The sequence below is a fragment of the Glycine soja genome, chromosome 12 (assembly GCF_004193775.1).
Source record: "Glycine soja cultivar W05 chromosome 12, ASM419377v2, whole genome shotgun sequence".
Classification (NCBI taxonomy): domain Eukaryota; kingdom Viridiplantae; phylum Streptophyta; class Magnoliopsida; order Fabales; family Fabaceae; genus Glycine; species Glycine soja.
Genome location: NC_041013.1, coordinates 8,615,901 through 8,629,461, shown reverse-complemented (window position 1 = coordinate 8,629,461; position 13,561 = coordinate 8,615,901). Strand labels below are relative to the sequence as shown.

At 29.6% G+C, this 13,561-nt stretch overlaps 2 protein-coding genes across 4 annotated transcripts; one reads left to right on the top strand and one right to left on the bottom strand.

Moving 5' to 3' along the window:
- Positions 1 to 275: 275 nt before the first annotated feature.
- Positions 276 to 5,081, bottom strand: LOC114377993 (uncharacterized GPI-anchored protein At1g61900-like). 3 transcript variants are annotated; one of them, XR_003659239.1, is made up of 8 exons: positions 4,803 to 5,081; positions 4,117 to 4,299; positions 2,630 to 3,229; positions 2,252 to 2,497; positions 2,117 to 2,128; positions 1,529 to 1,672; positions 1,094 to 1,390; positions 276 to 674 (listed from the first exon to the last, which is right to left on the bottom strand). XR_003659239.1 is itself a non-coding variant. In XM_028336487.1 (8 exons), exons 1-8 carry the CDS (start codon positions 4,870 to 4,872, stop codon positions 604 to 606), a joined length of 1,371 nt encoding a protein of 456 aa, XP_028192288.1. In that variant the 5' UTR covers positions 4,873 to 5,081; the 3' UTR covers positions 276 to 603. The 3 variants fall into 3 exon arrangements, 2 of the variants coding, with proteins under 2 accessions (XP_028192288.1, XP_028192287.1); XM_028336487.1 differs by having other exon boundaries at positions 1,346 to 1,390; XM_028336486.1 differs by having other exon boundaries at positions 276 to 1,390.
- A 5,442-nt stretch (positions 5,082 to 10,523) lies between these two features.
- Positions 10,524 to 11,220, top strand: LOC114379523. The gene has a single exon (XM_028338200.1). The coding sequence runs from the start codon at positions 10,623 to 10,625 to the stop codon at positions 11,070 to 11,072; it is 450 nt and encodes a 149-aa protein (XP_028194001.1). The 5' UTR covers positions 10,524 to 10,622; the 3' UTR covers positions 11,073 to 11,220.
- The last annotated feature ends 2,341 nt before the right edge of the window (positions 11,221 to 13,561 follow it).

Genomic DNA, 13,561 nt, shown 5'->3' with positions numbered 1-13,561 from the left:
GTAAATGCCATGTTGGGCGTGGAAAGGGCCCAACGCCACAACCGCAGCACCACACAAACAAAATCTATGGCCCAAACAACTGCAAAGACATTTTGGAATGAAGTCTCTCATGTAGCACCAATGTATGACAAAATCATTTTATTAGAGAAGTAGACATAATGTTGCTGTTGGACCCTCTACAAGAGTTTTGTACATCTCTCATGAAAAGAAATTCCAATTCATTATTATAAGCATCCAACCCGTGTAATATCATTATGTAGTGGAAGAGGGACAAATAAGCCACAACGAAATTGTATAGTATACACAAAGAACTTAGATAATCCTTTTTGTATTTATACTATTTCTTTATAAGGAAACAAAAACTTATTACAATTTCAAAGAATATTGAAACAATGATATGGTAAAATATTAGAATACAATCAAGAATCTACCAGAAAGACTATCTCAAAGTAGGATTCCTCCACTCATTAACTAGTGACAATATAAACATATTGGATGATTGGATAAGAATAAGGACTTGGTCCTTTCTTGGAACCTCAAAGAATAGCCAACTTATCTGAAAAATCCCTGTGGCCAAAAGAACTTAAACACTGAACTCCAAGGTTAAAGAAGCCTCTTGGGAAGTAGTATAGAGGTAAAGAGGAGAGGCAAAACCAAGGTATTAATGAAAAGACCTGCAATCAAGGGAAATTCAAAGTAGACACACATCAATGAAAATGCATAGTATCCAACTAAGGGTGACTGTATGTGATGAAGAACCAACATAGGTAAGCTCCTCGTGTGATCAAGTTGAACAGTTTTCCAGTGCACTTAATTAAATTGTCTAATCATCAATCTATCCTTACAGAAGTCCTGCAATGATTTGGCTAAAGTAGATAGCTGAAAAGCAAACTGAATTCCTAGTCTTCAAGAAGATTTAAAATAATTCTGTTCATTTTATCTTATTTCTGTGTTTCATTTTTCTTCAAGAATAGCAGGAAAACATGTGTGCATCACATTAAATGAAAATACAAACTGATTTTGTAGCTCTTATATTAGATATCTGCCTCGTTAATGACTATATAGATCATACATGAAAGAAGAGAGAAGGAACCTTTTATGTACATGTTTGGTTGGACTTCATAATCACGTTCTCATCTGTGAAAAAGGGTTTTGAAAGTACTTGGATTGCTTGGGAAGATTTTGGAGTTGTAAGAATCAATTTTGTAAAGTGTAGAAATGATTTTGAGAGAAAATCAATTTAAAACAAACTGACCCTATATTTTACAACTGCCATTGCTTTGAAATGAAGAGAAGATCAGACCTGAAAAACCAGTTTGTAGTAGTACAGTAGTATGGTTCTTACCATTTTGTGAAGACGTTGCTGTAGGAAGAGATGGAAGTTTTGTAGCTGCAATTCAATGAATAGAAGAAACAAATGAATTATACATGGTACATAGTGAAGATATGGTCATGGTAAAAATATTACAAAGAACAATCCAATGTTGTAGAGGGAGAAATTGTGATATAGTGGGGAGCTTATACGTACTTCTATTGCATGAGGATGGTAGCGAATATGATGTTGTGGGCCATGGAGCTACAATGTTGTCATTAAGGTCGCAAATGAATCCAATCCCTGAAGTTCCATCAAATACTGCATTTGAAGGCAAACTGGGCAAAAGGCAGCCAGATTCTAGATGAAATCAAAATGATTGATTAATGTTAGATACTACAACGCCAAGGAAAATTAGCTGCAGTCTCTGGAAGAACCTGATGTATAATGTGCATAAATATACAATTTCATATCACTTAAAATTTTCAGTTAAAGTAATAAATATATATTTTCTCCATGAATGAATCTCATAACTATACAAGAGATCACCTGGTTGCCTCTAAGTGTTGTCAAGAATGAAGTGTTGACTCTGCTAAAATTACTGATAAGTTGTATTGCGATGCCTAAATGAAGTTAGTTTACATTTTCTTAAACATTTAAGCCCAAATTAAATTCATTTGAGTGAAATTTAAATTTAATAAAAGAAAGCACCACATTTTTCGAGTGAGAAGAACAAGGACAAACACAAGAAATTTCTTTATTCAAGCAGCTTGGCAAAGCAATATATCAATAAAAAATTTGTACCTTGCAATCCAACTGATTGATCCAAGGGAAAATCCATCGACCATTAGAAACATAACAGGAAAAGTGTGAGCATCAGTACTTCCAAAAAGGGTAAAATAGCAATTTCCTAAGCAAGAGAAATATGACAATGCCAACCTTGAAGAGAAAAGTCCTTCAGGCTTATACGACAAAGATTATAAACATTTTTGGAGACATTTGCTTGCTGCAATTTCTTTCCAAGTGATGTAGCACATTTCAAGGCTTGCAGATTGGTTACAAAACTCTGTTCTTGCAAATAGGACACATAACTTTTGATGGCTTTGCAGCAAGCTGTTTGGTTATTTATGAGATTCCCGCATTCTTTCACAACACTTGTGACATTTGGTAAAACCAATGGGCATACTGAGTGAAGTATTATAACAACATTGAACATTGTCAGACGTATGCTTTATATTCCAATAAATTAGCCAAAATTGTAATAATCAAACATGATATAAGGAGAGTGTATTTCTCTTTTATTTTCTCCTTGCTCACCTCTGTTTAGGTTGCAGTTTGAGAGTCCTCTAAAAACACTATTTGCAGTGGATGGATCAAGTTTATTAGCCAGCCAACGAAGAACAATATTCTTGCAATCATTGATCCTAGTTGTCGGCCAAGGCAAGCTATGATTTCCATCTGAATTAGACAAATCATTCAAGGCAATTTTTCTAGCAGCATAATGTATGGCATTTTGGCAAACTTGATCGCAACACTCATTTACAGGATCAATTTTTCTACAAGCAGTCAGAAGTCTTGAAGTGTCTACAATACTCTCAAATTCATCAACAAATACAACAGGACAAGAGGCCTCAGTGAGATTTGTTGGGTGGACTGAACATATTTTTTTTAGGTCCCTATTTGCTCCTTGACTGGCCAGGACCTTTTGAACATCAGAGAGGCAATGATGAGCATGAGTTGTGTTCAAAGCTAGCACCCCAGAGTATTTGCTAGACTGCCCTATGAGGGTCACCAGCATGGCATCAAATTGAGGACAACATACAACGTTTGCCAAATATGGAGCAAAGGAAGTCCAGCAATCAGTAGCAGTTGTGGTCATTATATCTTGAGCAGCTGAGAAATTCAATGAACAATGACCTGGAAGTAAAAAGAAATTATAAGTCATCTCAACTTATACTAAGGATGCACATGCAATAGCATCTTCAAGAGAAAATAAAGTGATTTCACTGTTTGCTTGCAAAATGCCATCTATAGTCCCATTCATAGTGGTATTAGTGGTATTTGTATCATATAATAAGGCTAGGAATAATTGTAGAGTTACCCCAAGCCACCATGGTACTTACACAAACCCATATATAGCACCAATGCTAGTGAATCTTCACTTCATTGCCCTTGTACTTCACCTTTTACTCAGAAAAAATAGCACCAGTTTTCAGGTACAAACTCATTGTTAATCCATATTGTTGCACCTTACCATATCACTGAACTCACCAGTATTACACTGCATCCTTCAGCAGTCGTCATTATTCATGCCTAAATTGTATGCTAATTCAATTCTCTTGACTTAAATATTTGATGACATTTCAATCTACTTTGGTTTAGCCTCTCTAGGATTAAAATCTTGGCTCTGCCCCTGCTTCCTCCCCCCCCCCGCCCCCCCAACTATTCACCAATGTTAGAATATACATTAGAATATAAGAAAATATCTTAGTCCCTATTTTCTCTTATCATGATTTATTTCCCTAATAATCAAGGTTATGATTAAAATGTGACAAAGGGTAGGCAGTATTTGTGAAAACATTGTAACACATCTCACATCTCAATTAATATCAATTTAGTGCTTCATTCTCTTTTACCTCTCTCTTCCTCCCTTTATACCTAAAACCCCATAATTTCAATTCAACAACCAAAAACTACAATGTGACAAAGGGTGGGCAGTATTTGTGAAAACAAGAATTTAGCAAACAAAGATTGACAATGTATGCTCTCACACTGAATGACTGAAAAGGAAAAGTAAACCATACCTGATAACTTAGGCACCGAATTATTTGTGAAAGGTATCAATGGGGAAGGAGCTAGAAGGGGAATAAAGGGCTGTGGCTGTGTACTACTTGGAGGGATAGCAGGAGGCAGCGCATCAACCTTAGTAGTGACAGAAAACGAATATTTTGCGAACCTGATTGGAGAGCCCTGAGACTTGTTCATAACTGCGTACATTACATGCAACTTTCAGCTTAAGGAATTATATTTCTACAAGAATATATTTCTAGAAGAAATTTAAATACTCCTATATTGCCTAATGCCGCAAAATAAGTAAACTCATTCATCATTAAGATATCAAAGACACTGCATTATTTTATAAAGTACATGCAGAAAAGTTATACATCATGTCAACTTGAACAACATACTCAGTTCTTTCGCTACTATTTCTGGTAGCTCATTAGCATTCTACAATGCACACTGCTTCATAAAATTGCATCGAGCTTGCCCTTTTTCATTATGGTTTGTACTCAAAGCATATTAATATCAACAATACACATTATTCTACTTGAGATGCAAGCACAATTCCATTGCTTATTGCAAATTCACTATCATATCTAACAGAAATTCAGTGACCAAAAACCATCAAGATGCAACCTTGAAAAGCTAAGTGACAAATTGAGTTAAATTAGCAATCAAGGGTCATGCAGATATCTGCAACAACACATACACAGAAGAAGAACAAGAAGAAGAGAGACAGCAATTTGAAGGAGAAAACTGTGAGAGAGAAATCTCTTCATAGTTGCAGCTTGTCACCAACCAACACAATGAATAGTCCCAAAGTGAACATTAAGAAGAAAGTTGCTCCTCACTTCAGAATCTCAAACAAAAAGCTTCAATGCAACCCAAGAGAGAGAGAGAGAAGTGAAGTGCAAAGTGAAGTAAATGCAAGAAACCCCTTTTCACTCACAATTGAGTTCAGACATGAGAGAGAGAGAAAGAGATGGCATTGCAACTTGCCAGGCATATTATCAGGGATAATCACGTGAGAGGCACGTGATGGATTCAATGCCATGTGGAGAGGTAGCTTGGTTAGTTAATCCCATGTTACCTGCTGTCCCAGCATCCACAAACAACTTCACCCGTCCGATGATAGTAAGACCAACCACGCACCGTTCGATTCAAGAAACCAAACACAAACCCCAATTAACTACTCTTTCTATTCAATGCAAGTAATCATAAATAATTGATTAAATAGTGTATTTTATATTATAATACATTATCAATTGTATTCGCAATATTTCCATTTAGGCTTTTTTTAATATAAAAATAGATTTTGAAAAACATGCATTACAAGTGTTTATATTCGTGATTATCAACTATCATGACAATAATTTTTTATACAAACTTTTGAGTTTGAATTTTTGAATAAAAATAATATAAATAAAAAATAAAAAATAAAATTTTACTTAAAAATGTCAATTATAATTAAGTATATAAAAATTTACATTGATGTATGTATTACTTATTTATGAAAATAAGAGTGTTTTATTTTTAATTTAAAATATATTAAATAAAGTTTATGAAGGAATTTGTTTAAAATAAATAATTAATTAATTTATATGTTGTATATTGTTATTATTTTAAAAAATAAAAATTCATTGCATTATATGTGAATTTGTAGTAAAAAAACGGAAATTAATATATTGTATATTTTTTTAAAGAAATATAATAATCTTAAGATATGAGATGTGAGTTGGCTTAGTTATATTCGCAATCATTACGAGCACTGGATAAGACTTCAAATTGCACTATTTGTGACCTTTATGAAAACAATGAAAAGCACTATAGATGGACCCATTAATCATTTAATTCCATCAACCTTCATTCTCCCATTTCATTAAGGATTATTAATTAGCGCCATTCATGGCATATGCGAGAACTGTTATTGGCTTTGGCATGCATGCATAAAATGGGACGATGCAGTACTAAAGTATTCTTTGTGTTCACATATAACCACAATATATATATATATACTCGAACCTTATACTTTAAATATCTTTTTTTACAAGTTAATAAAATAACATTATTATTTTAAAAACAAAATTAATGATATCAAGTGTTAAAATTACAACTTGAATAACTTTTTATAGGTGTTGGCATGCAAAATCTGCCCAAATTAGTTTTCCATCTTTACTAAGATCCGAATTGTTGGAGATTCTGTGTCAATTATTAGTATGATTAAATTAAAATATATAACTAAGATAATCTTCACCTAATAAATTAATTTTATAGAATTTAGACATATAATATTATATATATATATATATATATTAAAATTTATTAGATCTATTGAATCATATACTATTAAATTGTTATCGAATCATTCACAAATGTTCATTTTCACAAATATTTCAAAATGTCTAGGTATAAGGAGATCATTATCACCTTACAAGTTAGTTTTATATAATTGAGTTAAACTCATAAGTCATTCTAAGATAATATTAAAATATCTTAACAAAATTTGTTAGACCCATGGAGCCTCCCACTATCATATTGTTATTAGATCACTCACATATACCTTATCCTACAAATTTCAGGGTCAAAATGTTTCGTCTGAATGGGAAGCCCATAATTCACGTTCTGAGAGAACTTGCCGAGAAGCTCCTAATAAACTAAAACTTCACACTCGCCAAAGATGAAACAATCTCAATTTGGAAGCATAGTACTTGTCTCCCAATTACTATAGATCGAGATACAAGGGTCCAACAATTCGTGTGAATAACTATATATGAAAGTTTAACACAAGCATATGAGCAGGTAGTTATCCCATGTGAAGAGATGCCCCATCTTGCTGGCATTTGCTACTATTTCTACACGTAAGACCCTTAAACAGATCAACAACTCTAATACTAAATGGGGCCAAATACAGTGATTGGAAAATAAATGGTGTCCCGAGGCTGAAGATGTCTTGTGCTATATAACCTAGCTTCACTATCCTTCGCTTTCACGTGAGATTTCATTGCCTTATCCAGGGAACGTAAATTTGTTTTGACTCTTAAATCGTGCCCACATTCATTGTAGCTAACCACCATAGATGAATTTCCTTCTCAATTTGCTTAGGTTAGAATGAAACTTACGTTTCAAGGGTTAGACTAGTTTTGTTTTTCTTTACGTACGCTAGATCGAATTATTTTAATTAATGCACTAATTCGACATCTGTGCATTTATTTTAACTTGGAGGGTCTAAATTCGTTCCAAAATAATGAGGTTTGAATTTGCATAAAAGAATAAGCCAATAAGGTACTCCTCGTTGTAAAGTCAGCTGAAGGTGGATTAAAATATAAGTACAGTATGGTATTGAAAAGAATATAATTGATTATTAAAAAGGATCGGTAATTGCTATACAATTAATATCTAAAACAATAGTTTTGCTTCATTTTTTATGTTCGTTAATTTACTGTGCTTGGTGGAATATTAATTGAAATGCAATTGTTATGGACTGGAATTGAAAACATGGTTGACAATTTTTAATTGGGTGCAACATATCGGCCCCCAACTTTAGTGTGGGGGACACCAGAATTAAAGTGCAAGCTATCATATTGATATTTTTCAAACAAAAGAAAAGTATCATATTGATATTTAACGTTGATGTGTGGTGTTCCCATCAGTGTTATTACTCAACAAGATATATTGTTTTTCATTCTCTCTCTTTCTACCACCGTGTTAACTATAAATAAAATGATTTTAAAACTATTATCAGAATTTATTTTATACATCATGAGAAATTTGAAAAATAGTAAATTTGGCCATCCCTTTTATGTGTGTTTGGATAGTCTTCAAAATCATGATCAATCATGTGAGGTGGATCAACTTTGATTTTGACCAAATTTTACATGTTTTGATTGTTTTTAAAATCATGATAGAATCAATTTTAATGAAAAAAGAAAAAAAAAACATGATATAATTGAAGCAAGAATGAGTAACTTTTATTTCTATCAAAATCAATTTTAGTTGGATTTTGACTTATTTACCCTCACACCAACATCCTCATGCATATGAATATTATTTATTTATTGATTTAAAAATATAATTAAATATGTCAAAATAAAAAATATAGTTAAAGTCTTGTTATATTTATTTAATTTTGAATACATTTTATCTAATTTACCTTCACAGTCGTACCCTTAATAGTGTGATAAATCATATTTTCTTATATATTTTATCCAATTTTAATATTTTATAGGGATGTGGTTTTATTTCAAAAATTAGTATTTATACATATATTGTCTTAATTTTAATTGTTTATTTAATTTTTAATATATATATATATATATATATATATATGTGTGTGTGTGTGTGGGGGGGGGTAGAACTAATTATAATAAAAAAATATGCATAGATATTAAAACTCATCTTTATTAGTCCCTAATTTCTAAATCAAGATATTAAGTTCCCTATTTTTATGAATAAAAAAGTTTGATTCTTCCTTATTTAAAAATAAAGCAATATATCACAATGACTTTGTTTATTTTATAAATATCATTTTACATGTATCATTACTAAAGAGTTATTAGTTTTTTAAAATTATAAAAATTTATAAATTAAAATAAAATATTTAATATTTAAATTTATATATTTTTTATTATAAAAATTTATTTTAATATAAATTAATAAATTATTATATATAAAATTCGTTCTTATTTTATTATAATTTTAAAAAAAAATTACATAAACTAATATACATATTATTTAAAAATATATTTTATGTAATTTATACAAATTATGTAAATTTAAAATAATATTTAAATCATATAAAAAATAAAAATATTATTTTTTATAATTAAAATTAAAAAAAATATTATTTATATATAAATAAATATACATAGTTTTATAAATTACATAAAATAATTTATATATTAATTTATGTAATTTTCTTGATTTATATAATTGATATTAAAAGAACTTATTTAATAAATAAATTTTTATAGTTAAAACGAAAATACTAACTTGTGAGTTTTCTAAAAAATCAATTATTAAATTTTTTAATTTATAAAATTAGAATCAAAATAATTTAATATTAAAATAAATTTAAGTAATTTGTATAATTTACATATATTTTTATTGATTTATATAATTAGAGTAAAAATAATATGTATGTTAAATTAATTTACAAAATAATTTATGTAAATAATTTATATTTTAATTTATGAACTTCAATTATAAATTGCTAAAATTAAAATTAAAATATGTAAATTATTTAAAATAAAAATATATAAAATGATATCAAGTAAAATTTAAAAAGTTATATATTAAGTATTTATTAAATTTATAAAGTTTTATAATTTGAAAAAATAATAATAATTCTTAACTAACGATATATATAAAATAATGCTTATAAAATTAATTAATCAAAACAAGTATCTTAATGATATATTGTCTTATCTTTAAATAAAATATCATGAGTTTAATATTTATCTTATAAAATCATTTTCATTAAAAATCAATTATCACCATAATCAATTTTATAAAATCATTTTTCTAATGTGGAGTCGATCATGTATAAATTAATAAAAATATCTTTAAGTTTAAGGAAAATAACTAAAAAGAATGTACTCTAAATATTCTGATCTTATATTTTAGGGGGAAATAATTTTAAAAAAATTAAAAGTAACTAAAAAAGATTTTGCAATACCACTTGAGAAGAACCAAGATTAGCGCTTTTTGAGCAGTGATTTGGGGGCATCAAGGTCGACCTTATTAACACTTTAATTGGAACTTTGCAGGACTAAATATAATTGGCCTAATCCTATGTTCTGTTATATTGGGAAAACGACGTATTAAAAGTTCAAACGTTACTTTCCTAAAAAGAAAGATTCAATTACTATTAGTAGCAGAACTACTATTAGACACTAATTTTCATGTATTATTAATAAACTATTAATCGATTAAAATTATTCTAAAAAAAAATTAAAATCATTATTATAAAAATATGATAAAGCTATATATAATTATATACATAACAATTTATTATAAGACTTATATATTTTTAAAACGTTTAAATTAACCTATTGTTATTAAAAAAACAAGATTTAACACAAATAATTGAGGTATTAGTTACAATTCATCAAATTTATCAATAAAAATCACCATCTACATACAATTATTGAAAGTTTAAACCGACTCTTTCCTTTTTAATTTAAAACCAACAAAATTTTCTTTGGTAACTTCTCAAATCTCAAATAAAATATCTTCATTTGCAACTCAATGAATCCAACTTTTTTTATTCAGGAAACATGAGTTAAGCTTAAGGTAACAGACGCGTCTCCACTAGTAAAATATTCATTTCATATAGTATGAAACAAAAGGAAAAAGCATGCATAATAATTGATGGTGATAAATAACAAGCAAGAGAATCCCCCACTTTCTTTATCTCCTCTACCCGGCGCAACAACCGGATACCCCCATGTGCTTTTCTCTTCCCCCACTCTCTATTTATAGCTCAATTTTGATAGGCTCTCTCACACATGTCTTGTTCTTGTTAAGTTAAATGCTACAATTTTTCAATATTGTTGACATGGGAAACTGTTTGAGGAACAACAAAATATCATCACAAAATCATGAGAACTATGATGATGCCCTAGTAATTGATGCCAAGGTTGATAAGGTAAAGGCACTTTCATTGTCCAAGTTGGAAGAAACACCAAGGATGGAACAAAGCATCAAGAAGAAGGTGAGGTTCAAGACGCAAAATTATGATAGTGCTTATGAAGGTGAGAGAGGAAGTGATGGCAATTCTAGAAGTGTGAGGATTAGAGTGGTGATGACTCAAGAAGAGTTGAAAAGGATGTTGAGGTTCAAGGATGAACACACTTCATTGGAGCAATTATTACATGCTGTGAAGTTGAGAGGAGGAAGAGTTTCAGATGTTGGTGAATTTGATGATGAGGGAGTGAATTCTTGGAAGCCATCTTTAGACAGTATTCCAGAGGATCAGTAGCTTGATAAATTTATAAAGTAGCATTTTTGTTAGCAATCCACTGTTAACTATGACACTTTGTTTTATTTGATGTATTGAACTCCACATCAATGATGTAGTTACAATGTTACTTGAGAATATAAATCTGATGTTTACAAGCTTGTGAATTTTTATGGGTTTATTCATATGAAAAGACAAATTTTGTTGGGATGAGGCATTAAGAAATAGGAACCATTAAATTCTACAATTTACTGCCCTCAGAAAAGTTTTCTCTTATTAAACACAATTATAACTCTTAAAATTTTAGGTTTAGTATAAGAAAATTATTGATAATCATCGATCCCATTTGGGGTGAATTGGAGTGGAAGGAGGAGAGGAATAGAGAGAAGTGATATATGTGATAAGGGATATGATGAAAATGTAGAGATAGAGAAAGAAAAAAAAAAAGAGAGAGAGAGAGAGAGATGAAAGTGAATATAATTCAACTCTAAAAATTAAGCTTGCGAGAAGGGAATTGTTCTTCAATTATATAACAATATTTTGGTCATACTAAATATGAGATTTTCAGCATACATCTTTTGTATCGAGAATTGAACATCTCAACCTTAAAATTTATAAAAACTAGACGTGTCTACGGATAATTCAATAACATTCCGACAATAATTGACCAATTGATCCAACTATTAAAATAAATTTTGATCTCATGTTAAAATTTTAGATTTCATCCATCAAACTTAGGCAGAAACTATCTTATAAAGTGGAAATTATTCTGCTCATATATATTATTTTAACTATGTCACTACTCAGTGTAACTATCAACAAACACATGATTAATGGTTCTGCCTAAAGATGACGAATAACAATTTTTTGGGAGAAAGGCTCATCATAATTCTGCAAATAACTATGTTCCACTGTTGTTAATCAATATAACTCTTAGTTGATGTCTAATAGCTGGGTTTGAAAAAATCACCTATCCCCTTTATGCCTCATTCCCTGTTGTTCTAATATAATAATAATAAAAAAATCACACCTCAGTAAGTAATAATAATAATGATACCAATAGAAACAAACAAGGTAGAATGTCATTTTCAACCGCATTTCATTTTTCTGTCGAGGACAGACAAGGAAACCTAATAAGTGATAACTGTTTCCTACGAGTAGTGGGTAGTGAAATTGGAAAGAAACTTTGGTTATATTTAATAGTGCAAGCAGAGTTCATGTCAATCTTAATATTGTTCAATCAAAATCAACGCATTGATGGAAAAGGTACTATTATATTCAAGTGTGTATCGAAAGGTAGTTAATAAGACTTCAACTAACAACGTCTACGGTCCGCTTAAATCCTAACTCATTCTAACAACTTTATTAGTTACAAGCTGATACCATAAAAATGGGCAACGACACTGTTTGAAGAATAAATATAATATATATATATATATATATATATATATATATATATAAAATTGCATTTCCTTTGTTCCTTACCTAACTCTTATTGGGTTAGCATTTGCTTAAAAAAAAGGCCATTTACTTAATTTTCCAGGAATAATGCAAGCAATCCTAAAAAAATATGACCATCAATGTTAATAATTGATATTACCAGCGTCCAGCTGGGTCAAGGGAATTCACTTTCGTTTATCAAATGCAAGTCCTGAAAAACTAAATTATTGATTGAGCACTCACAGAGGGTACCCCAAATGCTAAGGACACCTGAGGGGTTAGTTTCACAAAAAGTAGAAAAATATTCTAGGAAAAGACAAAAAAATAATTAATAGTAATAATAATTGACATTAATTGCTGCAGCAACTTATGAGTGATATGTATCCATGCAAGTTTGATAGTAGCACACAGAAAATGCTTCCATATCATTATGAAATGATACCTTGAGTATAAGAGACCATCAAGAATGTTTCGACAGTATAGCGTGAATTATTGAGGATCCAAATCACATGAAGTTTTGAGATAGAAAATGGGCCTGCAACGATCCATAGTATATTAGAAAAATAGAAAACGTAAATGATAAATGAGATTTATTTTGACACATGGTTATTATAAAGATTTTTATATTGTCAAATTAATTAAAATTTACTTTTGATATTTTTAAAGTAATTATTATTATATATAAAAAAACAATTATTATAAAGTTAATATTTTTTTAATATTACAACAACAATAATTTATTTAAAAGTATAAAAAAATACTCATCATATTATTATATCCTAATTAAATTCATAGTAAAGAATTCTTTCATAAACACAATCCTTGGGCAAAAACCTAAAATGCATCTCAAATATAATATGACTCATGTAATTTAAGTTCATCTCATACTACGTTAAGTAACTTTAAATAACGAGAAACAAAAGAATAAAAAAAATTACAACTATAAAAACCAAAATAGTAATTAAACCTACTTTTATAAATTACTAAAATTCCGATTTCTTTCTAAATTTCCTATCTAAACATATTTCATCACAGCATTTTAAATTCTCTAAAAAAAAATGAATTGCTCC